We start from the raw sequence: 27,884 nt of genomic DNA, 5'->3' as shown, positions 1-27,884 counted from the left end.
TGATGATGATGACGACGACGACTTGTTCCGCCACACTGACTTTGGATCCTCCACGTTGAGCATGAAGGGGCTGTACTGCCCTTCTCTATGCATCTGAGTCCAGCCTCACTGAAGATTATCATTAAGCAATAACTTTTGTGATGGACAACATGAAATACCTGGACTTGCTCAGACACTGCATCTTGAGCATCCCAAGTCTATGAAGGTCACGCTCCAGTCCATCCAGCAGGTTCTTCTCGAGTTGGGCCTCAGTGAATTAAAACCAAGGTTACAGACATTGAAAAAACAGCTTTCAATGTAAAGACAGCACTTGCACACATACTGCACACACAATGTTTAGTTGGTGCTGTTGTTTTTGTTGACCATGTACACACTGTATAGTGCTACCATAGATAATATTCCCTGTTCAGGAGCAAGTTGTAGTTATACACTCTGTGCAGTTATGAAAATGTATGTGTCTGGATGCTATTTGCAGAGATACCTAAACCTTAAGGTCGGTAAGCAGGTTATAAGCACGTATGAAAGTGAAAATACACAGCTGCATTTTTGACTGTTCTCTTTGTCTGTTTGGAACTTTGTTCTGCCTTTTTTGTCATAATATGTAAGCAGCCCATTGGTCTGTAAATGCAGATGTTTTTTTGCCGTTTGTTAATGTTTAAGTTGGATAAAATGAAAGTTTCACAAGGTGTTGTATTTTATTTTAAGTCTGTTTAAATGTTTAATTACAGCTCAGTACAATTAAATTAGAAGGAAAGATAATAATACATATATTAACAAAGAATTCTCAAGAATGCTCAATAACCTTACATTTTGTGTTATGTGCATTTGGCTAGAAATAATTACTTAATACAACTATGACTCAATTTAATTAAACTAATGAGTGTGAGTTAATACTACTAATCTAAGCTTGAATATGTATTAAGGTTCTGTGTTAAAACAACTTAAAGGGTTTAGTTTCATGTGGTGTGAAAACATAATTCGGTTAAGGCAAGGGGTTTCCACGCGATTTTCGAGTAGTTTCAACTGGGTTTAGAGTGTAACTCTAAAATAAATGTTGTCTGAAATTGACTGAGCCTTGTCTTTATGGGACATAAACAGTAGAAATGATTGACACTCAAGTAGGAGCCGTACCAATATAATGTTTGATGAACATGGAGACAGCTAATGTTGCCTATCCTGTGCATTATTATTCACTTTGTGCCAGTTACGGATTATATACAGGATCAATAATCCCACTGGACCAGGCTGCATTACTGAGAATTATTGCACACATGCACAATGGCTCAAAGTGTACTGCGTTGAGCAGGACCCACCCCTGAAGGCGTCCCTTGCCCCTCCCCCTCTGCTCATTCCCCTCCCCCTGCTTTTTTTTTTTTTAAACATGGTAATTGTATTGTCTGCTGCTTCAGTACTCAGCACACACAATGTCCTCAAAGAAGCTCCTACACCCAGAGGGCAGCAGATCCAGAACAATGGAGCATCGTTCACAGTTTGTGCTTCCAGTGGGGGTGGGGCTAATTATCTTCAAAAAAAACTTTTAAATGGTGCAGACAAGAGAGGAATGCAATTAAAGTGATTGTATGAAACGTTTACTTCCACCAGCTGGGTGGTTCGTTTTTTTTTAATGGGAACTGGATCTATTCTAGGAAATGAACACCAGGGCAAGACAGTGTGGAAAATGAAGATGAAAATGAAGATGATGGGCTTTTCTGCGTTTCTGTGGAATGATAGTGTGCACGTTTTTCTTCTTTGTCTAAAAGGCTGTGAGGAGCCCAGAAACCCAATCTGCCTCTCGTCCTGCTTTTTGCCCCAAATGTCTCACCCCAAGCCCTTAACCCTTCACCCACCCCATCCCCCCACCATAAAGGGCAGCTCTTATGCTCTTACGGAGACTTAAACGCAGGGGACCCTGTGGACCTATGGAGACACAGTATGGGGGAGTCTGACAAAGAAACCCCTTCATCAAACAACTGCTCCTCCCATGGAGGGGAAGTAGCATGAAAATACCGTTACCCCAACCAGCCAGACTCTGAGGACATAACCCACTTGACCGTCAGCATCCAGGGATCAGAGGGCATTTAAATGTACACACGCACACAACCACTCAAACACGCTCACTCCTGGAGGCACAGTGCAGTATGTTTTTGGTTAAATGTTACTTTATGTAGCCCAGTTTGTCAGAATGTAACTTTGTTACATGTATCACCAGGTTCCCGGTGCTGTGCTGTCTAACATGTGTGTAGCTGAAATGTTCAACAATAAAGCTCAACTTCAACAGGAGATGATGAATTATGGGTTGACGGTGTTGCCAGAAGATGGCATTATAATACTCTGATATCGTGTGAATGTGAACACAAGTTAGTGGTAAAATGTCATGGTTTCAAGGTGTCAATGATGGATTTCAAAGCAATTATGTAAGTTGTTCTTAATAAGAGCATCTTCTGAAATACTGTAAATGTAAATGTCATGGACAGTTCAGTAACAGTAGCTAAGTGATTTGAATGTGAAGATTTTAATTGTCAGTTTTAGGCACGCACTCAGTAAGAATAAAAAAAGCAACTGGCCCTTCACTAATCTTTTAACTTTAAACATTGTAAAAAGAGCTTTTGTATTTACATTTGTTCCAGAGAGTCTCTAACAAATGTGAGTGCACTTTTTTGTACATATTTTATTGTATCTTTCCTTGGAACATAAACTTACAATGTAAATTTGTCAATGCACAGTTTTTATAACTGTACACTGTTTTTTGTAATTTGCTGTCTTCTCAAATAGCTAAACATACAACCATTAATGTCTAATCAAGTGAGTACACCACAAAGTGAAAATGTCAAAACATTTCATGCCCAACATTTCAATATTTTGTGTGGCCATAATTATTTTTCAGAACTGCTTCAACAGCGGTCATCTTGGGGTGGTTATCATGGTGGTACACTGCCTCGCAGCCCTGTTTCCAAGGGGAGGGGCTCATGTATGTTATGCTCAGCACTCATGAAGCCCTAAACCATGACATTCCCACCATCAGCCTTGACTGTAGGCAAGACACTCTTGTCTTTGTCCTCTTCAACTGGTTTCTGTCACACATGCTGGACATCTGAATAAGTTTATTTGGTCTCATCACACCACAGGACATGGTTCCAGTATCCATGTCCTTAGTCTTCTTGTCTTCAGTAAATTGGACTTTCTTGGGCATCATCTTTAGAAGAGGTTTCTTTTTGAGGTGACAGCCATGCAGCCCAGTTTCGTGCACAAAACGAAATGTGTCCTCTGCTTTTAACCCATCAGCCTTAGTGAGCAGTGGGCAGCCATGACAGGCGTACAGCAGTCTGACTACGCTGTATCAGAGTGTCATATCTGATGTGTTATCCAAAGGGAAGATTTAACAATGCATTTAGAAAATGTGAGATACTGCACTCCTCTCGCCCTTTACACCAATCGTGTAGACTGTTGGACTTTTTTTTTTTTTTTTTTACATTTTACAAATTTGAACCCTGATCACAATGTTGTTTGGTCTTAACCTCTGGAAAAGAGGTGTGAGCAACTTTATGGGCCGCAAGTAGCCTGCACTGCTAAATTAGCAAATGGAAAGCACTTTGGAGCACTTTTTTTTCCATTACCTCACATAGAATAGTCCCTGAAACATTTGCTCTGCTTATCTTCTATACTCCACATTAATGTACAGCTGTCTAGCCAATTGATTGCAAAGTTTTTGATCATTTACAGCAAGCAGCAATAATAAAACAAGTGAAGCCTAATAAACCATAAAAAACTATTTTATTCAGCCACCTAGTATACTCACTCCCAGTCACTTCAATTCTATTAAATTGCAGTTCTAGTATGACTGATCACATTATACTTTGCAAGACACAAAATAATGCATTAAAAAAGTGAAGTGAAAGTGCTACACAGCACAGTACCCGTCCTGTAATACACAGATCCTCCAGATGGTGGCGGCAGAAATACACTACAGTCTACAGGCTTAATGAAAAAGTCAATGCAAAAAAAAGAGACTGCTTTTCCACGTATTCCATGATATTCTCTCAAGACTTTTTGCTACCTTTTTGGAAAATCTCAGGAAATTCAGTACACATAAACTTTTCGTTGAAACATGTCAAATATCATGTATACTACTTATTTTTTATTATTTCACTATGTCGTTATTTTTTATTACATATATATATATATGTGTGTGTGTGTGTAAACTAATATATATATATTAGTTACCTAATATATATATTGTATTATTTTGTGCAGTGTGTACGCATGTAGCGTGTAAGTGTTAGATTTGTCTGAAATACATTTTGAATAAGTGGGTTTTCACCTGATTCTTAGAAGTGGTGATAGTCTCGGCTAGTCGTGTGGTTGTTCCACCAGCCAGGGACAACAACGGAGAACATAGTTGATTGGAATCGGAGACCCCGTGAAGAAGGAATGTTTAGTCTCCTTTCATTTGCCGATCTGAGAGAGTGTGCAGGAGTGTAGCTAGGTAGTATTGTATTGATGTAAGAGGTTGCACTTCCATTTACAGCCCTGTAGGCAGCATCAAGGGTTTAAACTCAATGCGAGCAGCTACCGGGAGCCAGTGGAGAGATGTGAGAAGAGGTGTAACATGGGTGTATTTTGGCTGATTGAAGATGAGGTGGGCTGCCATATTTTAGATAATCTGGAGTGGTTTTATGGTGACTGCAGAGGCTCCAGCCAGGAGAGAGTTACAATAGTCGAGTTTTGCCTGGACGAGGAGCTGTGTAGCCTGTTGTGAAAGAAAAGACCAAATCTTGCGAATGTTGTAGAGAGTGAACCTGCAGGATCTGGAGATCGCAGCAACGTGATGGTTCAGACTCAGTTTGTCATCTATCCAAACTCCAAGGCTTTTTGCAGACGCCGTGAGTGTTAACAGTAGCGAGCCAATTTGAATTGAGAGGTTTTGCTGAGGGGAGTTGTTGCCCGGAAAGATCAGAATCTCGGTTTTGGATAGGTTGAGTTGGAGGTGTCGCTCAGACATCCATGCCGATATGTCCGAGAGACAGGCCGAAGTGGCATCTTCTGGTGGGAAAGACAAATAGAGCTGGGTGTCATCAGCGTAAGAGTGATAGCCATGTGATTGGAGCACATCACACATCAAAATACACCAAAAGACTTAAATGATTTATGATATAAATCTAGATTGTGCCTGGTTATTCTGTCAATGTGCACTTACTGTACAATTAGCATTTCAGACATATTTATTATGAAATGACTGTAAATGTCGAATTATTTGAGGTGTATTTTCTGTTCTGTACATGGTACATGCATTTGTAATGTCAAGAATAGACTACTGTAACGCTCTACTTATTGGAAGTCCGGCATCAACTCTCAGTGAACTGGAAAGAGCTGCTAGAATAAAACAGAGTCGTAATCAGAAGGTTTCCGGGCTGCCGAGGTGCCACTGAGCAAAGCAATGTCCCCATACACTGCTCCCCGGGTGCCTGTTATGGCTACCCACTGCTCACCCAGCATAAAATGCACCAGAGGGACACCACAGTCACCAACACTGTAATGGCTACAGCTTCAAGGATCTTCACATGGACCACTAGCATTATAATGCACATCACCAGTTGCAGGCTTACTCTACTCTGCAAGGGAGTCTCTCTCTCTCTGTGATTTCGGGCTGTATAAGAAATAAATGTTGTTATTTCTGTTTAACACCCTGTTGTGATTTGCATGGCACTGAAAGGAACCAGAGTTCGTACAGCATCCTGGTTTGAACCCCATACATACCCGCTCACAGGTGTAGTTATCATTTAACTTTTACAGCATTTAGCAAACGCCCCTTATCCAGACCTCCCCTTTCACTAATTATAGCGAACCCATAGTAGGAAGTAATATGTTACCCACTAGGCTACCATTAATGGTGATAAAAATGGGAGTGCCATGTTTATTTGTGGTGTGCAGAGACATAATCCACTTAGTCCACATAGTCTGCTTGAAATAATGTTTCTCTGGGAGTTAACCTCTCTTAACACACAGACAATATGGATTATTTGGGCTCCCAATTCTAAGCAATTTGGCAGTGAGAGTTGAGTGACCATGTGGATTATCCATTACTTAACACACACTTTGAAGTGATTTATCCCCTACATACTGCTAGCACAGAAGCTGAAAAGAGAAAACCCTGGAGAGTATCTCCCTGTGCTTCAGACCACCCTTGGGACCAGTATATAACCAGTATTTAACCAGTATTTGACTTTGCCCATCTAAATGTTCTATTGTGTGTCATGTCTTTTATTTTGCCACTATGTGATCAGTGCTGCACATAGAATTTCACTCATAAGTGATGTCACTGAAAGTCATTTGATTTGCTGTGTAGGAGATGTGTGTACTTAGACATGGAATAATGATTTGATGTTCAATGTCGCATATGATTTTCTCTGTAGGATTCCTCAGTTCAGGGGAAAGGGAGAATGAAAATTTAAAATAATCATTAGGGTTAGGTTCAGCTCCAGGAATGGACATTGCTGTGCTCTGCTTCTAACAAGAAAATGTTCCTTAAACTACAGGATGGTTATCATGCTTCATTCCATACGCAACAAAAATATATTTCTCAATATATTATGTGACAATATACTGTATTTTGTGTGTATTATAATATTGTGAATTGTACATAGTAATATGTTTTGATATTGTCACATGACCCCTGGTGGAAATTTACCTGCCTCTGCGCTCATCCGCAACGTGGTTCTCGTTCCCACCAACACACATTCTTTTTCATAGTTATACTATTTAATATATTATTATATATACAGAAAAATGTCCTACATTAAATGAGATTATATATTGAAAAAGGCAGTGCATATATATGGGGATGTTTCTCATAAATTGAAATATATTTACCAATGTATTCTAGTATATAGCAATATACATTTGTTTTGTAAGGGATGGTATCACGCACTTTTGGCACATTTTTCCAGCGATATAACAAACATGGCACATCTACTACCTCTTATGGATTCACATTAACAGATACAAACAGAAAATGACTATTTGTATCTTACAGAGAAGGAATCCAGCCCTTTTTTTTCTGACACCCAGAAGATAGAGCTGATCATCATACTTTCTCATTCTGGACGATTGAAACTCTCTTCCCCTGCTTCCCTCTACACCTGTAATACGAATTGTACACAGATATGTCAAATATGCTCTGTGCTGCATTTACCTTTGGCTCATGGCTAAAATTTGAATTTGAATTCGAGATGTAGCATTTGCAGAGTCTCCAGCAAGATGTAAAATGTCTTCAAGTTATAAAATAAACAAAATAGAATAAAAAGGGAACACGGCCAGTAAACCAAAGTAAGCAAAGTAAAAATGTTCAAAGAGAACGTAATACATAATACAATAACTGGGTAGCAGCTATACTGCACTGACACAGTTTGTAAAATAATGAGGTACAGTGTAGATATTCCTGCAAAAGTGCAAAAGGTTAGTGATGAGATGAATGTGGCAGTGGTGGCCTAGTGGTTAAGAAAGCGGCCCCGTAATCAGAAGGTTGCCGGTTCGAATCCCAATCCGCCAAGGTACCACTGAGGTGCCAATGAGCAAAGCACCGTCCCCACACACTGCTCCAGGGCACTTGTCATGGCTGCCCACTGCTCACTAAGGGTGATGGGTTAAACACAGAGGACAAATTTCTCTGTGTGCACCGTTTGCTGTGCTTTGCTGACAATCAATTCACTTTATTTACAGATGGTTTGGGTGTGAGGTGTGGTGGCATGACTTATGGCCTGAGAACACTCAAACCAAACAGGTCCTGAAAGTGGCTCTGGACATGACTGTCATTGCATCGCCAATAGGAAGCTGCTTTACTATTCTGACCTCACCCCAAGTCACATCATTGGTCAGGGTTGGCGTTTTGGCAGACGAGTGGACTTTCTCATTCTCTCGGTTCATCTAGGCAGCTGTCCTAATTTATTTTAGGCCCGAAAGGATCTGGTTACAAGAGGAAAATAAAAGGCACACAAGTAGATGTGCCTGTTGAAAGGTGAACTTAAAGGGGAAATTGAACTATTTGTCTGTCAATAAAGCTGTTGGTAATATATTTGTTGGTAATAAATACTATAAAAAGTATTTTTAAAGCTTTTGATGTGAAAAATTTGGTGTATATTAGGGGCAGTGGTGGCCTAGCGGTTAAGGAAGCCGCCTCAGCCACAGCACAGCACAAGGTGACACCACGAAATGTGTCCTCTGCTTTTATAACCATCACCCTTGGTGAGCAGTGGGCTGCCACGAAAGAACTGGCAACCCTCTGATTACAAGGCCGCTTACTACCCCATAATTTTTGCAGCCTTCTGCTTACATGTCCATCGTGTGAACCGTTTGGCTACAACACAAGAAGGTTGCCGGTACGAATCCATGACAGGCACCCGGAAAATAGTGTGTGGGGACAGTGCTTTGCTCAGTGGCACCTCAACTGGCAATCCTTCTGATTACAGGGCCATTTCTTTAACAAATATGTACACTATAGGCCACTGACAACACTGTCCTTCGGCCTGCTGCTACATTTCTGCATTTTATATTTGAGGCTACATCGTTTCAATTGTTTGAGAGATTGAGAAGAGAAAAAAAATTCAGGTTGAACATCCTTCAAATCTGCCCCCTGATCCTGCAATGATCGCCCATGTTAGGCTGTGACAGGAGCATGGAAATATTGTGCGGCAGAGCTGTGTGCTCCTCCCTTTGCAAACTTTGTTCATTAAAAGCCAACGGAAGGTGCCAGTCAATACAGACAAGCAGCGAGAAGTTCTTACTTGTTTTACTTTTTAAAAGCTTAAACCTACTAGAATAGCCGCCATCAGATATCTGCATCAGAGACACCACGTTTCATCTGCCACGTGCGTAAACCAGCAGGAAGTAACGAGTCGGATGTCGCCGAAGGGGGTTGCAACGCCTTGGAACCTGGAGACATCGACCTATTCCGGCCAAAAATGTGACATTTCATGGCCTGGGAATGATAACAGCAGTGTTAGGAAGGTTACTTTTAAAATGTATTCTGTTGCAGATTACAGAATACATGCCCCAAAATTTAGTTTGTAACGTATTCCGTTAAGTTACTCAAAGTGAGTAACGTATTCTGAATACTTTGGATTGCTTAATATATTGTCATGCTTTTTACAACTACATGAATGTAGCAATCACAGATAATTAAAAAAAACCCTATTTTTCCTTAACCATTTCTTTATTTATAAAGCTGAAAAGTGGAAGAAAACAGAAAATATGCCATTGAAAAGTATTTACTGTTATGGTCACCAACATATTCCATCACTTAGTTAAAATAAAAAGTAGCCTTGCACAAGGAAAAATGACCCTCTTTTTGATTAGGACCGCACCTTCCTCGCTGCGGGAAGCGGCCCATTCCAGCCGTCTCCGTTCCGCGCGACGAGGTTAAACCGGGTGATGGCGTGTCCCCTTGCACACACCCAGTCCATGTGTACTGTAAGATTATAAAGATCATGGTGTAATGGTGTATTAAATCATATTTATTTACAATTTCAGGGGTAGCGTGGATTTATGGAAACAGAACGCAAACTAGAGGGACTGCGCATGCGCAGATCCGCTAGGTAGCACAACTCGATAGGCAGCATGTTTCGACAGAACACCTGTGTTATGCGTAGTCCGCGCAGCGTGGAATTACCAAAATTAGAGAGGGGTTAGCCTAACATATGAAACAGGAAAAGACCGCCGTGTAATCCATTTATTTAAAAAATAGTAACTGTATTCTGATTATCACTCATTTAAACGGCAACTGTAACGAAATACACTCAGTCATATTTTGTAATCTAAATACGTACATGTATTCCGTTCCTCCCCAACACTGGACAGCAGTGTATCTGACGATAACTGAGCGAAAGGAACCTTGGAGAGAGAGAGAGCGAGAGACAGAGGGAGTTTGTGTGTGTGTGTAAGAGAGAGAGAGAGAGAGAGAGAGAGAGGGGGGCGGGTCCTGCTTCTTTCCACATGATAATGAATGAGTGAACAGCGGCTCTCCGGCGAGATCATCAGACACGACTTCGTATCATACACGTGCGCGTAATACATGAGCGGAAATACAAGGCGACCCAGAAGACAGCATGGCCAGAGGGGAGGGTGCCGAGCCGTATTCCGCGGCGACCTTATTACCAGTCAAACCGATCAGTCCAGATGGGATCAAGGTGGAAAAGGTAAGACCGGTCTCCTCCCTTCCAACGTTTGGTTGGCGGCGAAACCGGCGCACGTTAGAACCGGAGAGGATGTGACCGTCGCCGGAATTTACACTACAAATACGCTCAAGTCGCGTTCCATCATGGCGCACAATTCAAGCGCCGCGCCGCTGGCCGAACGCTAATTCCGTCAGCGGTTCGTGTCGAGGCTTCGTCTGGACCGTCCCTGCGCCCTCGGACGGCGCGTTGGGCATCTCCACGTCCACCGAACGCGCGCGCCGCACGCCGGCCTCCGGTTCGAATCGTCACCCGCGGCTTTGAGGACGCCGGTGGACACGGAGCCACGTGGACCTGAAGAGACGTGGACGCGAACCTGGCGCTGTCTGTGGGTTAGGCGATGCCGATGCCTGCTGCTGATTGGTCCGAGGGTCTCGCACCATGAGTTTGAGGGGGGTGGGGATGAATTATCGGTCCTAAAAGACACTTACGATGTACTTGATGGTTTTGACTGAAATCAAGCCTGCAGAGGGGACAGACAGAGAATGTGGCTTTCTTGGAAAAAGAGAGCATTGTAACAGATATTGTGAGGTGGGTCACAACTTAGAAGTGAAACAAGCACCTTTTTTTTTATATTTGTCATGATTTCACCTGACTGAATGTGCACGGTTTGCTGTCTCCGCTTCTTGTAGGAGGGAAGTTGTCTAATGTGTAGACTTTGTGAGCCCTTGTCTAAAGATGCGTGAAGCTACGGAACTGGCGGAATAAAATGAGCATGTTCATTCAGCGATTGTTCGCTTCAAAGGTGGCTGGCCTGCTAAGTTCCTCCTGGGTTTTCATTTCAGCCCAGTTCCTTCGAGCAGGTCTGAAACCAGGAACTGCACTGTCCTACATCTGTTTCTTCACAGCCAGTAGAAAGCTCTGAATGCTGCCTGGATTTAACAACCAATTACTGGAGGTACAACGGACCTCCAGTTAGGCCGGACCTGAGCATTATGAGCATTAGACTTCGAAGAAAAGGAAATGTGCCGGTTTAAAACATGAGTCTAGTCTCTTTCACCTTCTCATAGTCATACTTTCACATCTCTTTGGTGGAAAGAAAAAAGAATCACCTGACAACGGTGGACGAAAATTTGCAAATCAAATGAACATTTCATTAAAGAAATATAACATTCAATAAAACACGCTTAACACTTTTACAAATCACCAAGCGATTAACAAAGCGATTAAACAAAGGATAGGTACTTCAGACCGTAGGTTTGTCTTTGCTGAATGCTTTGTACACTCTTGGCATTCTCTCAATGAGCTTCAAGAGGTCATCACCTGAAATGGTTCTCCAACAGTCTTGAAGGAGTTCCCAGAGGTGTTTAGGACTTGTTGGCCCCTTTGCCTTCACTCTGCGGTCCAGCTCACCCCAAACCATCTCGATTGGGTTCAGGTCCGGTGACTGTGGATGCCAGGTCTCCATTTTTTGTCAAGTACATAACTCCACATGTGTTCATTCATAGTTTTGATGCCTTCAGTGAGAATGTAAATGGTCATGAAAATAAAGAAACATTGAATGGGGAGGTGTGTCCAAACATTTGGCCTGTACAGTATATTAATTTTTAACAATATTTGATTTGGTTTAATTTAGAACCTCAGGTTCAAAGAACCTAACTTAAAACTTACCTCACCTGACCCCAACTCATACCACCTTAAAGCTGTTTGATCTGGGCAACGTTCCACAATTCCTTTTGGCTAGTGAGGAGATCTGGTAACAGCAGACCCTTAGTGTCACAGCTGAACAAAGGCTGTAGAATTTAAAACTTCTTCCCACCGGACTCAGGAATTTCATTTGTTTTTTTTTTTCTTTCCCATTTTGGTTGAATAGCTGACCTTTCTGAAAACACATTCCTGGCAAATGCTGCAGCATTGGTCACATAGAAAGAGGTGTTGAACTTTTTTTATTATTATTATTTTTAAATTAAAGATGGGGAAAGATTTGCCAGAGGATCGCAAGCATTTTCCTGATGATCAGTCATATTCCCCACTTCTTTTCAGGCCAAGTTTAGGTGTAGTTTAGTGAGCCTGTTTGGGTTGTCCATTTTCCCTCTCTGAAAAAAGGTCAGATTGCAATGGTAGTACTTCATCTTGGAAAGACCAGGGTTCAAAAATCATTTGGTTTCACTTTTTTTTCTGTTTCAGAATGTCAAGAGAGATCGCTTGTCCGTATTGAGTAAAATCTGTTTCGCCGTGGGAGGGGCACCATACCAGATCACGGGCAGTGCCCTCGGCTTCTTCCTGCAGATTTACCTGCTGGATGTTGTGCAGGTGAGTTCTGACCAACGCTGCAGCAAAGACTCCAGAAGGTGTCCCACCTACAGTTAACGCCTGGCTCCCAGTCATTTCTCAAAAGAGCCAGAGCTGGACCATAATATTCTGAGATGCTTCTGCAAAGCAGTATTTCAAGGTCACTGTATTCTCAAATGAACCTAAAGCAAACACTCATGGTCGAGGTGAGCAGTTATGCATCAGAGACTTGCGTCCATGGAACTGGGCCACAAATATAACAAGTACTGTGGGGCAAACAAATATTTGGCAGCCACTGGCCTGGTGGTGCCGATTACACATTTACATTTACAGCATTTATCAGACGCCTGTATCCAGAGCAACTTACAATCAGTAGTTACAGGGACAGTCCCCCTGGAGCAACTCAGGGTTAAGTGTCTTGCTCAGGGACACAATGGTAGTAAGTGAGATTTGAACCTGGGTCTTCTGGTTCATAGGCGACTGTGTTACCCACTAGGCTCCTACCACCCTACACATCATTACCACAACTCCATTGTTCATCTCTAGTTTCCACACAAATACGCATTTACGTTTTCACCTTGGTATGTGTATAGATTTGCATATTGAGCTCTAGGTTCACCCTGATCGACCACCTGCATTTCCCCCTTCCGTATTGAGCTCACCCAATTATGAGATGATGGTGGGGTGTATTTAGGGGGACAGAGTAGTAAGGAGAGGGGCTTTGTGTCTCAGGGTTGACTCTGTGTATACCATGGTTGAAGCAGCTTGGTGATGAGGCTGTGTGAATTATTTAGAAATATGTATATTCCATTTTTTTAGCACCTTCCTGCACTGTAAATAAACCTGCACTTTTTTCATCACTACATCGGGTATTTGTTTGGCCTCTTTGGTGTAAGCACAAGTAAAGACAGGATGTGTACCCCCTGCTTCACATTTGGTGGCAGCGGTAAGTTCCTCGCAAGCTCTGGAAGGCTGAGCAGAAGGGCTCAGGGACGCAAACCACTGAAGGAGGCCATGGCGTCTCGACCCCTACTCAGAGGCGCTACCATGGACCCAGCAGTAGACCAGGCTGAGGGGGGATTCACATGGAGCCAGTGGTGAGAGAGTGTAAAGGCATTGCCACCAGACCTGCATGCCCTCTATCATCTCATCCAGAAGTCTCTGCAGACCCAGGAGCGGGAGGCATATAAGCAGAAGCAGAGGTGGCGCAGTGTGCAGATCCAGATGAACCAGTTTTGTGAGGAACTGAAATACTGGGTGGTTAGAACGGAGGTCAGCGTCCGGCTGAAAGTCATTAGTCTGTGCCGTGGGAGCAGCAGCAGCTGGCCGCCTCACTCACCCCAGCAACGGATCCACCAAGCCCATGCCCAGCAGCCTGGACATGGACTGTGGTGCCCAAGTAGGGGCAGCGGTGGCCTAGTGGTTAAGGAAGTGGCCCCGTAATCAGGAGTCATGGCTGCCCACTAGCTCACTCAGGGTGATGGGTTAAATGCAGAGGACAAATTTCACCCTGTGCACCATCTGCTGTGCTGCCGCCGAATTTGCGTGTGTGGGAACAGAACCTGGCTTCAGGTCAGCAAGCTGCTGAGTGGGTGGAAGCATTCCTGTCAGCCTGGCAGGTTCCAGAAGATCAGAAACGGGAAGCTGGGGTAAAGGCAAAACCCATAGTTACGCCTCCTTACAAAGTTTGTAATTTTGGCTGCCAGACCGGACTTATAGCTTGCAATTGTCCTGTTAGACCACACATGCCTTTGCTTCCCCTATCTACCTGTGGTCAACATCAACCCCTGTGATAGTAAATGGCCAACCAACAATAGCACTCCTTGACACGGGTAGCACACAGACTTTGGTACAGCCTCATCTAGTGGAACCCCATTAGAAATTGGGCAGACGGCAGCTAAGGGTTTGCTGTGTGAATGGGGATGAACATGTTTATCCTGTAGCGGAGATGTTGGGCCGGTGGTGTTATGCCAGGATGTGTTTATACTTCCAGAGTTGGTGCAGGTCTCTTTGCCCATTAACATGGTGGTGACCCGAGCCCAAGCAACCAAAAGTGTTGCAGGCAGAGGGAGAAGTTGTTGGGCACAATGCTGAAAATGTCAGAACCTGAGGCCTAGAGTAACTGGAGGCTGGATTGTGGGAGCTTCCCAGTAATTTTAGCAGCTTGAAAAGGGCGGACAACACCTTGAGAGGGGCATTTAATAAGGTGGTAGAGCTTGAGGGGCAGGCAATGTGAGCAGCTATTTTATTAGGGAAGGTCTACTTTATAATCAACCAGAAGGGGGAGTGCAGAGCAGCTGGTGGTCCTGAAAGGAGGAAGAAGCGTGAGTTGCAGTTTCTAGGCCAGCCAGGCCACACAGCACTTGTGGAGCATGGTGTCCTCTTTAAAGACACTTGCCCAGTGGACCTAGGATGTATCGTAGTCCTGAGTGCTTGTTGCTTACACTCCAGGAGGATGCAGCACCTTGGGGTCATCAAGCAATCCAACAGCATTGGAGCAGCCCGGTGGTCCAGGTTCCCAAAGGAGCGAGACCATATACTTCTATACTGCAGTTTATAGTGATGCAGTTTGGCCTGCAAGTGGCACCCGCCTCCTTTCAGGGGCTATGGACCAGGTATTGGATGGTACTGGTGCCTTGGCAGCAGCCTACCTGGACGACATAGTTATATAGAGCACAACATGGGAGCAGCACAGGGCACACTGGGGTGAGGTGCTGCAGCATCTCACAGTCTCACAGTCCAGCCTAAAAAGTGTGCCCTGGCTCAGTGGGATATAGGTTACTTGGGGCATGTTTTGGGGAGTGTCTTCCTGGGAGAACGGTGTCTTTTATAGGCCAGCTTGGGACTGGGGAAAAGGGGTTTTGTTTTGTTATTTGTAAGTGTTCTTTGTATAATTTGAGTTATGTCTTGTGGGATATGGAAGAGTGAACTGTGAAATATGTTTATGTGTATTTATTTATATATTGGTTGCTAGAGTCCCCCTGATTCCCCCCAATTATGGGACGATGGTAGGGTGTATTTAGGGGGACAGAGTAGTAAAGAGAGGGGCTTCACATGTGAATGTCAGGTTGGTGTTTGGTGGACACGATTTACAGCATAGTTTCAGCAGCTTGCTGTGTATATTATCTTATGGAAATATTTTTTAATTTATTGATTCCTCTGATGGCTGGTTTTGTTTTTGTGAGTTTTTATTGGTTACATTTCATTTTTTGAGTGTACTGTGGTCAGAAGAGACCAAACCTCTTTGGTATAATGTTTTGGAGGGAGATGAATACTGAGTTGCATCCCAGGAACACCATGCCCACTGTTTTCTACAAAGGGGACGGGACAACCGATCCATACTAAGGAAAGGGGATGAACAGGGCAAAAAGCTCCCTCCATCAGTGAGCACACTGTAGCATGACTATGATCCCAAACACACCGCCTAGGCAACAAAGGAGTGGCTATGCAAAAAGCATTACACGATTCTGGAGTGGCCTAGCCAACAGAGAATCTGTGCCCAGTTACAGCCCCAAAACACCACAGCTCTTGAGAAGACCTGTATGGAACAATGAACCAAAATACCAGCCACAGTGTGTGCATAACCTACAGGAAATGTTTGGCCCCGGTCATTGTCAACCAAGGTTACTTTACAAAGTATTGAAATGAACTTTTGCCATTGACCAAATACATATTTTATGCACCATTATATAATGTGATTTCAATGTGAGTGTTTAACAGTTAACAGTTGAGTATCTATGATGAAGATTAGACATCTCTCCTATTTTTAAGTGGGACAACTTGCACAATCAGTTTTGCCCAACTGTACATGAAATATAGACAAAAAGAAAGCAGGGCTTTTATAATACACTACTCACAATAAGTTAGAAACATTGTGAGAAACTTTGTGTCATACATATGTTGTTTGTTTCACTTTGGTATTTTTGGGATAGGGAGGCAACTGTATTGGCACACCTCAATACACCTCATTTTGTGTTTTTATTTATTTATGTTTTTTATATGTAATTGTCTCATTGTGTATATTGGGGCCAATACCAAGAGACAACCTTTCTCAATGTGGCATCAATTTCAACATTCTGTGGCTATAAACAGCTGGTATGGTCAGTAAGTCATTCCAAATTCACCATTCAAACAGCCGTGAACACACAACGTCACTTAACAGACGAGCAGCTTCACCTGGCCATTCTGCCAGCACACCCCCAAATTTCTGTTCATGGATGAAAATGCTCCACCACATCGTGGCAGAATTGTCGCAGCTCGACTTCATGAAGTTGGAGTGCCTCATATGGTCTGGCCATCAATGTTCCATGACCTGAACCCCATAGAGCACGTCTGGGACCAGTTGAAGCAGAGACTGAATGATTGTACACCATCCCCACTTGCTCAGGGACACAATGGTAGTAAATAGGATTTGAACCTGGGTCTTCTGGTTCATAAGCGAGTGTGTTACCCACTAGGCTACTACCACCCCCACTCGCTACTTACGTTATCAATTTTTTTATTTGGGGATATCCCTGTTGTTGTCTGTTACGGTTTTCTTCTCATACATTATTAGTAATATCAAAGGGAACTTTTACTTATTTCATTAAAATTCAGAGCAAATAGGAAAAGGTCTCACATAAATAACAATATCCCTAACTTATTGTTAGTAGTGTATAAGGAATTATGTATTATTCCTAAAGCATTTTTCTGTGTGTTTTCAGCTGCACAGCTCAAGTACAGACTTTGTGACGTATCACCAGGCCCAGTGCCTCAGTCCTCGGTCCTGCTGTGGGTTCCATTGTGCTGTATTGTTTCTAAATTAGTGCGAGAGCCTAAAGAGCAGCATGACTTCCACATGGGGTGTAACTGCCAGAGGGGAGAATAAAGCTACAGTGCAGCGCAGTAATTGGTCTGATTAAAGCAGTCCAGCTTAAGTGTTGCATTTAATACATTTTTTTCCCTCTGAAGTATATTATACATTTCCCAGCCATCCCACCACCTCCTCCCACATGTGTCTGGTGTGTTGAAAATGGGCCTGGAGTAGATCATTACGCAAAAATCTCAATGGTTGAATGTTGTAATGGGGTTCAGCCTTAACTGCAGTTTTGGAATAACTGCAGTTTTGGGTGTGACAAACAATATTTATTCCTAGTGTAGCATTTGTGTTAATGCAAAGCGCATCAGGTCTCACTCACTTCCTTTCCTTCCACAGATGAACCCATTCTATGCCTCCATCATCCTGTTTGTGGGGCGGGCATGGGACGCAGTAACAGACCCAACCGTCGGCTTCCTGGTGAGCCGCAGCAGATGGACCTGGATGGGTCGCATGATGCCCTGGTATGTGCTAGCTTTAGCTCCATGGATCTGAATGATCTCTTTCATGTGCAACAGGAAATTAGGCGTAAAGTAGAAACTAGCCAAAGGGCAAAAAAAATAAAGAAAAATGTTAACACAGTGATTTCTATCACCAAAATGGAAAGGAGAGCATATGGACTTTTCCACAGACATGGCCCTTTGAAAATGGTACTGGTACACCGATATCCATGGTAACAGACTGAGCTACATGACCGATTTATTAATAAATTTGTTCAGCTGAAGCCCATGTGGGTGTGGTCATGCCTCGCTGTGCATTTTCTCTGAGTTGCTGGAGGCCAGGTCGTTTCTCCAGGGTTTCACTTGGTTAGTGTGACATTTTTGTGTTTCTTACTGGGTGTTGGCTGCTCACCCACCCTCTGCCAGCCTGCTTTCATTCCCTGGTGTGTGGTCTCCCTCATTCACTATGGCAACTGCTGCTTTTCAGAATGCTCGAAACTAGTGATTTACAGAGATTTAGTACCTTCTTCCAGTATCCTGCAGGAAGCATTCATGCTTTTTTTTGGGCTGGATGAGAATGGAACAGGGCTTTGGCAAGCAAATTGCCACCAACAGTAGAACAGGCAGTGATGCACATAAAATTCCATATTAAACCGAAAAAAAGTCATTTTATGAATGATGAACACAAGCATGAGTTTTTGTGTTGAGTTTTATGGCATGCCACACGGTGCCTTAATACACATGGCCAAGTTTCTGAAAGTGAAAGTGAAGTGATTGTCATTGTGAAACACTGCAGCACAACGAAATGTGTCCTCTGCTTTTAACCATCACCCTTGGTGAGGCAGCCCGGGGAGCAGTGTGTGGGGACGGTGCTTTGCTCAGTGGCTTCTTGGCGGATCGGGATTCGGCAACCTTCTGATTACGGGGCCGCTTCCTTATCTGCTAGGCCACCACTGATCCTTAGTGTCTGTACCTGATCTGTACTGAGTCAGTTGTGCTCAGGCCTGCGCCCTCGAAAAATGTCTGAAACAGATCAGTCTTTGAGGCAAAATAAAAATCTATTTTGAGCATGCACCGATATTTGGACATTTTTCTAACAGATGCATCATCCAAAGTCAGTTTATTAAAATATTTCAGCATGGACTGAAACAAACAGCAGCCTATTTATATAAGTTCATTTTCATTTATGTGAACTGAACCTTGATTTCTAAAGTGTGAGAATATGAAGTGTTTGTGTTGACCCCTGAAAGTCATTTGAGTACCTTTTTATAAAGCCTTTGACTTTGAAACCGATCTGAGCAGATTTATACGAAACGAGAACGACAACACTCCAAGGAGGGAAGAACAAAAGTCCCGTCATGTGGTCTCATAGAGGGGTCTACACTGAGCACGTGCAGAGGCAGCTGGGGAGGGGGAGGTTTCCGCTTCCTCGCGATTGGTCCAGCCCACACCACACCACCAGAAAGAGCCAATCAGCTGTGGGAGGGAGCTTTTTGAATCGCATGTTTACTCTTGTGATAAAGATCAGTTCCAGACTATGCGTAAGTGACTTCCTTGTCACCATCTAATAGCTTTTGTCTAAACGCTAAACACTTCCTGACATTGTGCAGCCATAAATAGGCCATACATTCATAAAATATAATATTTTATTTTCAATGAAAACCGAGTGTTTCCAGTTGCTATGGCAACGAACGTTCTCCTCTGCATCACTCAGAGCTCTTTGATATGGGTTGCTGTGGTTGATGAGTGTTTTTCTCATCTCCTATATAACCCAATGCTTGAATGCTGTGTGTTTAATGTGCCTTTATGGATTTGTGTTGTGGTTGACTCATGGCGTCGGAAGTTATCACCAGTGTTTTGACTTCTAAATTTGATATTTGTGGGGATAGACTGGCGTGACCACCTCACTCAGCACCCCTTTATAACACGTCTTCTGACCATGGAGGCTGAAAGTTGATTAACAATTCACTGAAAGAGTCATTCTCCTTTTTCCAGGGTTTTGTTCTCCACTCCCTTTGCAGTCATGAGCTATTTCTTGATATGGTGTGTTCCACCTCTGGAGGATGGGAGGTTTCTTTGGTACCTGCTGTTCTACTGTCTGTTCCAGTCGATGCAGACGGTAAGCTCCAGCTCCATGACAGGGTGAGGGGATGCTGTCTGTGAAAATGTGGGTTTGTGATTCTTGTAATGCGTGTTTGGTTCCCTGTGCAGTGTTTTCACGTGCCGTATTCCGCACTTACCATGTTCATCAGCTCTGATCAGAAAGAACGCGACTCTGCTACAGCATATCGTAAGTCTAGAGCTCAGACATACAGACTGTTGTGAAATGAAAAGGATTCACCGTAAACTAACTTTCTGTCTCAGGAATGACAGTTGAGGTGCTGGGCACAGTCATTGGGACAGCCATCCAGGGGCAGATTGTGGGGGGCGCTGTTCCTGACTGCATCTCGTCCACACCGGATCTGAACATGACTAACCTGACATCTAATGTCAGCATTTCTGAAGATTCTCTGGATGAAACAGTAAGTAACAAGTTGATCTTTAACAGGTCAACCAGCTTAAGATGCTTCACGATGATGTGTTTCAGAAGAAACAAATCTCCAGTGTAGCCACTGGTGTTTTGAACCTAATGAATCCATTCTGTTTGGAATGCTATATACTGTAACTAATTTAATAAAAGTGAAGTGATTGTCATTGTGATACACTGCAGTTCAGCACACAGTGACTCAACGAAATGTGTCCTCTGCTTTTAACCATCACCCTTGGTGAGCAGTGGGCAGCCATGACAGGCGCCCTGGGAGCAGTGTGTGGGGACGGTGCTTTGCTCAGTGGCACCTTGGCGGCTCGGGATTTGAACCGGCAACCTTCCTTAAGCGCTAGGCCACCGCTGCCCCTCTACGATAGCAGCAGTCAGGAGGCCAAACATAATAAATGTTTGCATAAAGGAATGTATTTGAGAATGAATATAACATTTCATAAACATTGAAATGTTTTTATGTTCTGAATTTTCATGCAATTCTGTCCTGAGGATGAGAAGGAGCCTCATCCTTGAACGAAAGCTCAGCTGAAGGCCTAGTAGTGTCCACAAAATCAAAATACATTTTAAATATTCTCAGCGTTCTGGCTTGCACATTTATTATTCTTTGAAATCTTATAACCAGCTGTGCTGGATCTGTGGGGACGGAGGAATATTTCCTGTTGGGTGGAAGATAAGCCTAGTGGGGGAGTGTTTTATTGCTCCTTTCATTCTTTTGCCCTTTTTTCTTGACCTTGTGCAGAAACGAGCATACATGGTAGCATCAGGAGTTATCAGTGGCATCTATGTTACCTGTGCTGCCGTGCTATTTCTGGGGGTGAAAGAGAAGAAGGGTGAGTTCAGTTGCTTTGTGTGTCCCTTTAAATAAAAGTACTTCATATATAATATTTAGACAGATATGTACAGTGCACCCAGAAAGTATTCACAGCTAATCACTTTTTTCCTCATTTTGTTATGTTACAGCCGTATTCCAAAATGGATTATACCATTCTTAACTATTCTTCTGTAAGATTCTTAACCGTTAGTAATTTGGTGTAATGTTTTGGAATGGCTTGGCATTTTAATACCCGTCAGAATGGGTGTCTGAACTGTCCAGCTCAGGGCCGCATGGCTTCACAGGTTGTTAATCACTGTTCCAGAGATCAGCTGTACAAAGTCGGAGAGGCCAATTTCGTTTGTGGAGGGCCTGCGATTGGTTACAAGGCACGGCCCGTACGTGCGACTGGTCATGGGTGTGCTTTTCACGTCGCTTGCTTTCATGGTAGGACATCCAATGAGGCACGTAAGACACAAACTACACACATGTAGACACCAATGATGAACACCTCGATGCTCCTTACAGCTTCTGGAAGGGAACTTTGCCATGTTCTGCACATACACGCTGGGCTTCAGAGAAGACTTCCACAATGTTCTGCTGGCCATCATGGTGAGAGCTCTGCTGATGAAATCTTAAAATGCATTACTGTAAGGAATCAAGTGTAATATACCTGGCTCTTTAGATTGGCAATTAAACAATCCTGATCAATGATCATGAAAAAGATCCAGCTCGATCTCAGTGATCAGCCATGGGCATTTTAATGGAATATTTTTTTGTGCGTGTCTTTACGTTTCTTTTAAACAGGGACACGTGGCTGCCAGATATCCCAAGTCTCTCAGAAGTTCCCGGGAATCTCACAAAATTTCTCAAAATATCCAGAAAACAAGAGCAACCAAACAAGAGCATATATGCAAAACATTAATGTTTGCATCACATGCTCACATGGTGGAATGAGGGCAGGAGACTGTGTGTATGTGTGGGTCCATATGCGATTCCATATACAAACAGTATCTCGATTGGCTTATTTTGTGAAGTAAACCAATCAGATTTCAGTGTGGGTGGTCTTTCATTTAACTTCTCAAAGAGGTTATGATTACTCATATTGGTACAATGGAGCATCATCAGTCTGAGCCTGAATTGAAGCTGAGTTGTAATTGAGCAAGCAAATTTTTTTTTTTTTACTGTGAATTAATTGGCATTTGAAATTATCCACTGAAATTATTTACCGCAGAGTTTTTTTAAACTGTTTTAATACAAAAAAAAATAAAAAATCTAAATCTGATTGAAACAGGGGCTTGGGGGAGTGTGACAATGTTCCTATCTGGAAATCGGCGGCCCTGCAGAAAAAAGTTTGGGAACCGCTGGCATAAAAGCTAGCAAAGAACAAAATGGCTGAGAATTGAGCCTAGGAGGGCAGTGAAAGTCATGGTTTCATATCATAATAAACTGTTTATTATCTCTGGTGTCTTCGGTTTCAGTCTGCCAATATAAGGAAAAGATTAATCAAAAAAATCAAACTATTTCATATGGGAAATTGCCCACCCTGGGTGAGTCCCGTGTCCCAGATGGCTCCGTATTCATATTTCTTATTTTCTTATTTACTTGATCTTTACACATGCACTCTTATATTTCACATGACCTCCTGTTACGGTAGATTGGACTTAAAAATATAAACAAATAAATCCAAGTTGTTTTGCTTTTAGTCAGTCATATGGGTCAGTTGCATAAAGAGAGATTATGTGATAAACCAGCTTTACCAGAAACACAGGTCTTTAGTCCCAACATGAGATGTGACCTGTGAAAGAGTGTAGTAATGATGTCTTTTTTTTTTTTTTTTCCTTCCATCTGTAGATTTCTGCAACTCTGTCCATTCCACTATGGCAGTGGTTCCTCACACGGTTTGGAAAAAAGACTGCAGTCTATGTGGGAATCTCGGTAAATGTGTGCCTGGTTGATCACCATGCCTCGCCCCAATTTTTCTAAATCTGTGATTCACAGTTCATACAGAAAACAAAACACACTACCAAACCAAATATATGCTATGGCTCATAGTAATGCCACAACATACAAAATTGGTTTGTGTCTGTTAAGGTACCAATACCAGCATTCCTTCTCTGATGTTCTAGCTTGCTGTTCCATTCATGATAATCACTGTGACCGTGCCGTCCAATCTCCCCATGCTGTACATTGTTGCCCTGACGTCAGGGTCCAGTGTGGCTGTTGCCTTCCTCCTGCCCTGGTGAGTAGAAGACCCTCAAGATGTGTTTCTATAGCAAAACGCGCTCATGCTCAAACACATGTGACTGGATGTGCACCATGGCTGCCCACCCCCACACAGGATTATGCATTTTCCTTTCTCCACGCACAATGGTAGAATATTTCTTTTCAGTACACTAGAGTTGTTGAGACTCCTGCGGCACAGTGGAAAAGAGGCTATGGTCTTTTGTGCCACTTTTAATCACCGTGCAGATACCTCTGCTGCCTGTCTCAAGCACCTTTACTTAACATGTTATGCCACTTTCGCCGCCTCTCCTCTCCAGGTCCATGCTCCCAGATGCAGTGGATGACTTTAAACTGAAGAACCCTGACTGTCATGGTCACGAGGCTATTTTTTACTCTTTTTATGTTTTCTTCATCAAGTTTGCATCTGGGGTATCTCTGGGAATCTCTACTCTCAGCCTTGAGTAAGTGTCTGTCACACACACACACACGCACACCTAATAGTCATGAGGACTATTAATAAGTCTATTAATAAAAGCGCTGGCAACAAATTTCATAATAGATTTGATTATTATTAGGGTGGTAGTAGCTTAGCGGGTAACAAACTCACCTGTGAACCAGAAGACCCAGGTTCAAATCCCACTTACTACCATTGTGTCCCTGAGCAAGACACTTAACCCCAAGTTGCTCCAGGGGGACTGTCCCTGTAATTCTGATTGTATGAAATGTGTGAATTCTCATGTCTGTGTCTCTCTTGCTTTTTCTCTCTAGCATTGCTGGCTACGTGACTAGAGTGTGCACCCAGACAGAATCTGTGAACTGGACCCTTAAGGTGCTGGTTGGTTGGGCTCCAGTGGTGCTTATAGTCTTGGGCCTCCTCATCTTCAGGACGTACCCCATTAATGAGAAGACCCGTGAGGCCAACCGCAAGCTAATGCAGGAGCTGTGGTAAGACTCCGGTGCATGCACTTCTACCATCAGCTCCTCAAACACTAAAAGCCACCTACTCTGTGGCAGTTATCAGGAGAAAGAGAAGTATATTTAAATCAATTTCGCCTCTTTTTTACCTTTTTTGACTGTTTTGTTCACTATTGTCATCATTAAAAGCCGCTCATTAACTTGAGTGAATGAAATGAAAGTGTTCAGCATAAATCCTCAGGACAGTTTGGAAACAATCCCTGTGGTCGAGAGAAGCCTTGTTTCCACACAGCACACACCAGCTAACAAAGTTTAGCAAAGATTTTTTTAATATGTTTTCTGAGGAGGCTTTATTCTTTTCTAGTTGGTACTTGTCTCACATGAACTATTTGTGTGTGTGTGTGTGTGTGTGAAATATTATATAATTTTTTTTTTATTATTTTATTTTATTAAATGCCTACAGGGACTCAAACACCGAGTGTGAAACCCCCAACCTGGAGAGGACGACAGACGTTTAACACACAAGTGCGAATGGGCGAACAAACACACTAGCTCACACTCAGAGCATGCTGCAAGGTGGCACCATTGTGAGCACTGAGTGTTCTTCAGGAGGGGACTTGGAGCGAGAGGACTCCATCTCTGGTTTAAAACCTTCAGTCATGCAGATGGAGTATAATTCTGTTGTGTGTGTTTACATCTGCATCTCTGTGTGTGTGTGTCCCTCTACTTGACCATTGTCAGTCAAACTGTTTTTTTTTTTTTTTATGATCAATCCTTTAATTGACACCTGTGTCATTAAATTATTCAAGTTAATTCCTTTTTTGCCCTTAAATTTAAATGCACTTAAATTTTCGAAGTGGGATTTGTTACAATTTGTAGTTTTCATACTCATGTTGTGTATGAGTATCCACCCTTATCCAGAGTGACCTACAATCAGTAGTGACACGGACAGTCCCCCTGGAGACACTCGGGTTTAAGTGTCTTGCTCAAGGACACAATTGTAGTAATTGGGATTTGAACCTGCAACTCTGTGGTCTTCTGCTTTATGGGTAAGTGTGTTACACACTAGGCTACTACCACCCTGTAATGAGAGAGAAATCCTGTGTGTCTGTCCATAAAGTTCAGACCTTTCACCTACTTCATCTACGTCAAGGTTAGGTGTGTGCATCAGCACAGAGTTGGTGCATAAATATTGTCCCGGCACTTTGTATTACTAAATAAGCACAGTGCCACATCAGGGCAGCTTCATTCAGATACCAGCTGGTAAAGAGAATCACATTTTGTGTGTGTGTGTGTCCTGAATGGCCGCATTGTGCTGAAAATATACCGAGTGGCATATTTCATACACCAATGACTCTAGTTGTCTACACTCATATTTAGTCATGCACTCAGTGTGTGAAAAGTGCTACTGTTTGGGGTTTGACTTGAAGTAACTACAGCACAATGACAAGTGACTAATGTAGTCAGAACAGCCAACGGAACGTTATTTAATTATTTATTTAAGTTGCTCAAGTAACATTATTTGTATGATATTTATGGAGATTTCTACCATTTTTGTACATCAAATCATCATAACGGCACAATGCCCTCTGAATGTGTGTATTTATGGATAGTACACATATCTGCACTCTGGCCTGCTTATTGCCAGTTTAAGGCCTAATGGCAAACGAGTATTTAAACGGGAGCACTGGAATAGCCAGGCTTTGACTGGGGTCAAATAACAGAAGTTTGCTGGCGTCCTTTTATTTCACACAACTAAGCAGTTTGTCTGTTTACAAAAGAAAATGTTTTTCAAAAGTTCCTCTTGGTGTGGTGTCTTATTTTAAGATGTAGCCAGTCATTTTCATTTACTCACTTTGTTCAGTTTGGGGTTTCTTGCCACTATTTCCAAACCTCTGTCTTCTGAAATGACCGTTACATTTTCTGTTACAGCTTTTCCCACCAATTTCAGTTCATTCTTGTACTACCAAAGATGCTAAATGAGACTGACGTGATCACATCGATGAACTGACCACCGATGTCTGTGGGTTTTCCTGTGTGGTGTGGGAATGAGCTTTCATTTCTGTCATGAACATGATTGTAGTCTACTGTGAGTAACAAGAAGCCTTTTAAATTTTGTGGTTGGTAAACGTATCACGGGACTTTTTATATGAAGGAAGAATTACCCATGTACAGTGTAACTGTCATGTCATCCAGCAGGCTCTTTGTGTTAAAAAAAAAAAAAAAAAAAAAAAGTGTATGTGATGTGAATGCAATTTGTCAGTAAAAAAAAAAATGTCACTAGTTAATGAGACTAATAATGTGCTTTGCAAACTAGAATAATTAAAAACGTCGCATAACACAGAACTCCCAAGATGGTCCAGCACAATTACTAATCCAACACATCTTATTCAAATATCAAGAACTGCTGAGAATTTTATAAATTTGCAATAGGAATTTTTAACTATACAAATTATGCAAAATCAATAGCTCACATGCAGATGTAGTGAAGTTTTGTCCTTGATGGGCTTGTCAGGCTTTATGTCAGTATTAACAAGCCTGGGTTGGCCACAGAATGCAATGGAAATTGGGACTGGTCCTACACACCAGGATATTTTTCAGGTGGAGTTCACAGGAAACAAGCGGTCGTGACCTCCGCATAAAACGTGACCTGCAGCTAACGAGAAAGTAAGACAGCCTTGTAAGAGATTTTGTACGCCCTCTGCTGGTCAGGAGACAAGATAACGATACATTACAAAGTGAAAGCCATTGTCATTGTGAAACACTGCAGCACAGCTCACGGTGCCACAACTAAATGTGTCCGCTTTTAACCATCACCCTTGGTGAGCAGTGGGCAGCCATGACAGGCCCCCGGCGAGCAGTGTGTGGGGACTGTGCTTTGTCAGCATCTCGTTGGCTCGGGATTCAAACTGGAAACCTTCTGATTATGGGTCCACCTCCTTAACCGCTAGGCCACCACTGCCCCAGACAGGGATTAAGTTCATACTCATGTTTGCTGCTTCAGTGTTTTAGATCTTTTCGTCAGTTGTTTCTGTGCTGTATTTAGTTATAATTACAAGCATTTTATACGTTTCAAAGGCTTTTATGTGCAGTGGTGGCTTAGCGGTTAAGGAAACGGCCCCGTCCCCACGAATGCAGAGGACTGTGTGGAAATGTGTTTTTGGGGATTAAGTTAATTTTCATGGCAAAGAGGAACTTTGCAATTCATCTGATCACACATCATAACATTCGGTAATATATGCGAAAAAAGTATTTGTGTCATTCTCAAAACTTTTGGCCACGACTGTACATACCTTGCAACATGATAACCTGAAAATACAGTGCCTTGAAAAATAATAATTTCATACGTGTTCACCTTACAATGACAAACAAACATAAATGTTTTTTGTTTTATGTGATAGACCAACACATATTAGCACATAATTGTGAATTGGAATAAAAATTATACATATTTTCAAATTTCTAAGCAAATAAAAATACGAAAGGTGTGCCCTGCTTTTGTATGCATCAATACTTTGTGCAGCCATCTTCAAACGTTTCTGACTAGCCTGATCCTGCAGGTCTAGACACTGAGTGAGTATAATGATAGGTTTCAGAAGTAAATAAGACTTTGATTTAGAAAGAAAAAATGCCCCCAAACTAT

General features: G+C 42.6%; 1 protein-coding gene and 1 long non-coding RNA gene across 2 annotated transcripts; one reads left to right on the top strand and one right to left on the bottom strand.

The window, feature by feature from the left end:
• Positions 1-4,981: 4,981 nt before the first annotated feature.
• LOC114788388 (uncharacterized) lies at positions 4,982-10,023 on the bottom strand. The gene is made up of 4 exons (XR_003749539.1): positions 9,819-10,023; positions 9,357-9,460; positions 8,808-8,971; positions 4,982-5,040 (listed from the first exon to the last, which is right to left on the bottom strand). It is a non-coding gene; the product is annotated as an uncharacterized LOC114788388 (long non-coding RNA).
• On the top strand, positions 10,000-26,475 carry LOC114788381 (sodium-dependent lysophosphatidylcholine symporter 1-B-like). The gene is made up of 14 exons (XM_028976916.1): positions 10,000-10,187; positions 12,351-12,476; positions 17,650-17,774; positions 19,746-19,869; positions 19,962-20,040; positions 20,115-20,272; positions 21,029-21,119; positions 21,426-21,547; positions 21,629-21,712; positions 22,955-23,038; positions 23,230-23,342; positions 23,644-23,787; positions 24,095-24,271; positions 24,705-26,475. The coding sequence occupies exons 1-14, from the start codon at positions 10,098-10,100 to the stop codon at positions 24,757-24,759; spliced, it is 1,572 nt and encodes a 523-aa protein (XP_028832749.1). The 5' UTR covers positions 10,000-10,097; the 3' UTR covers positions 24,760-26,475.
• Positions 26,476-27,884: the final 1,409 nt, after the last annotated feature.

This window comes from Denticeps clupeoides, chromosome 1 (assembly GCF_900700375.1).
Source record: "Denticeps clupeoides chromosome 1, fDenClu1.1, whole genome shotgun sequence".
NCBI lineage: Eukaryota > Metazoa > Chordata > Actinopteri > Clupeiformes > Denticipitidae > Denticeps > Denticeps clupeoides.
The sequence above is the reverse complement of the archived record's forward strand: the minus strand, read 5'-3'. Positions and strand labels throughout refer to the sequence as shown.

Coding starts and splice junctions, on each gene's coding strand:
- LOC114788381 (XM_028976916.1), top strand. CDS start 10,098: ATGGCCAGAGGGGAGGGTGCCGAGCCGTATTCCGCGGCGACCTTATTA. Junction 12,477..17,649: donor ACCTGCTGGATGTTGTGCAG/GTGAGTTCTGAC, acceptor TTCCTTCCACAG/ATGAACCCATTCTATGCCTC. Junction 23,788..24,094: donor ATCTCTACTCTCAGCCTTGA/GTAAGTGTCTGT, acceptor TTTTCTCTCTAG/CATTGCTGGCTACGTGACTA.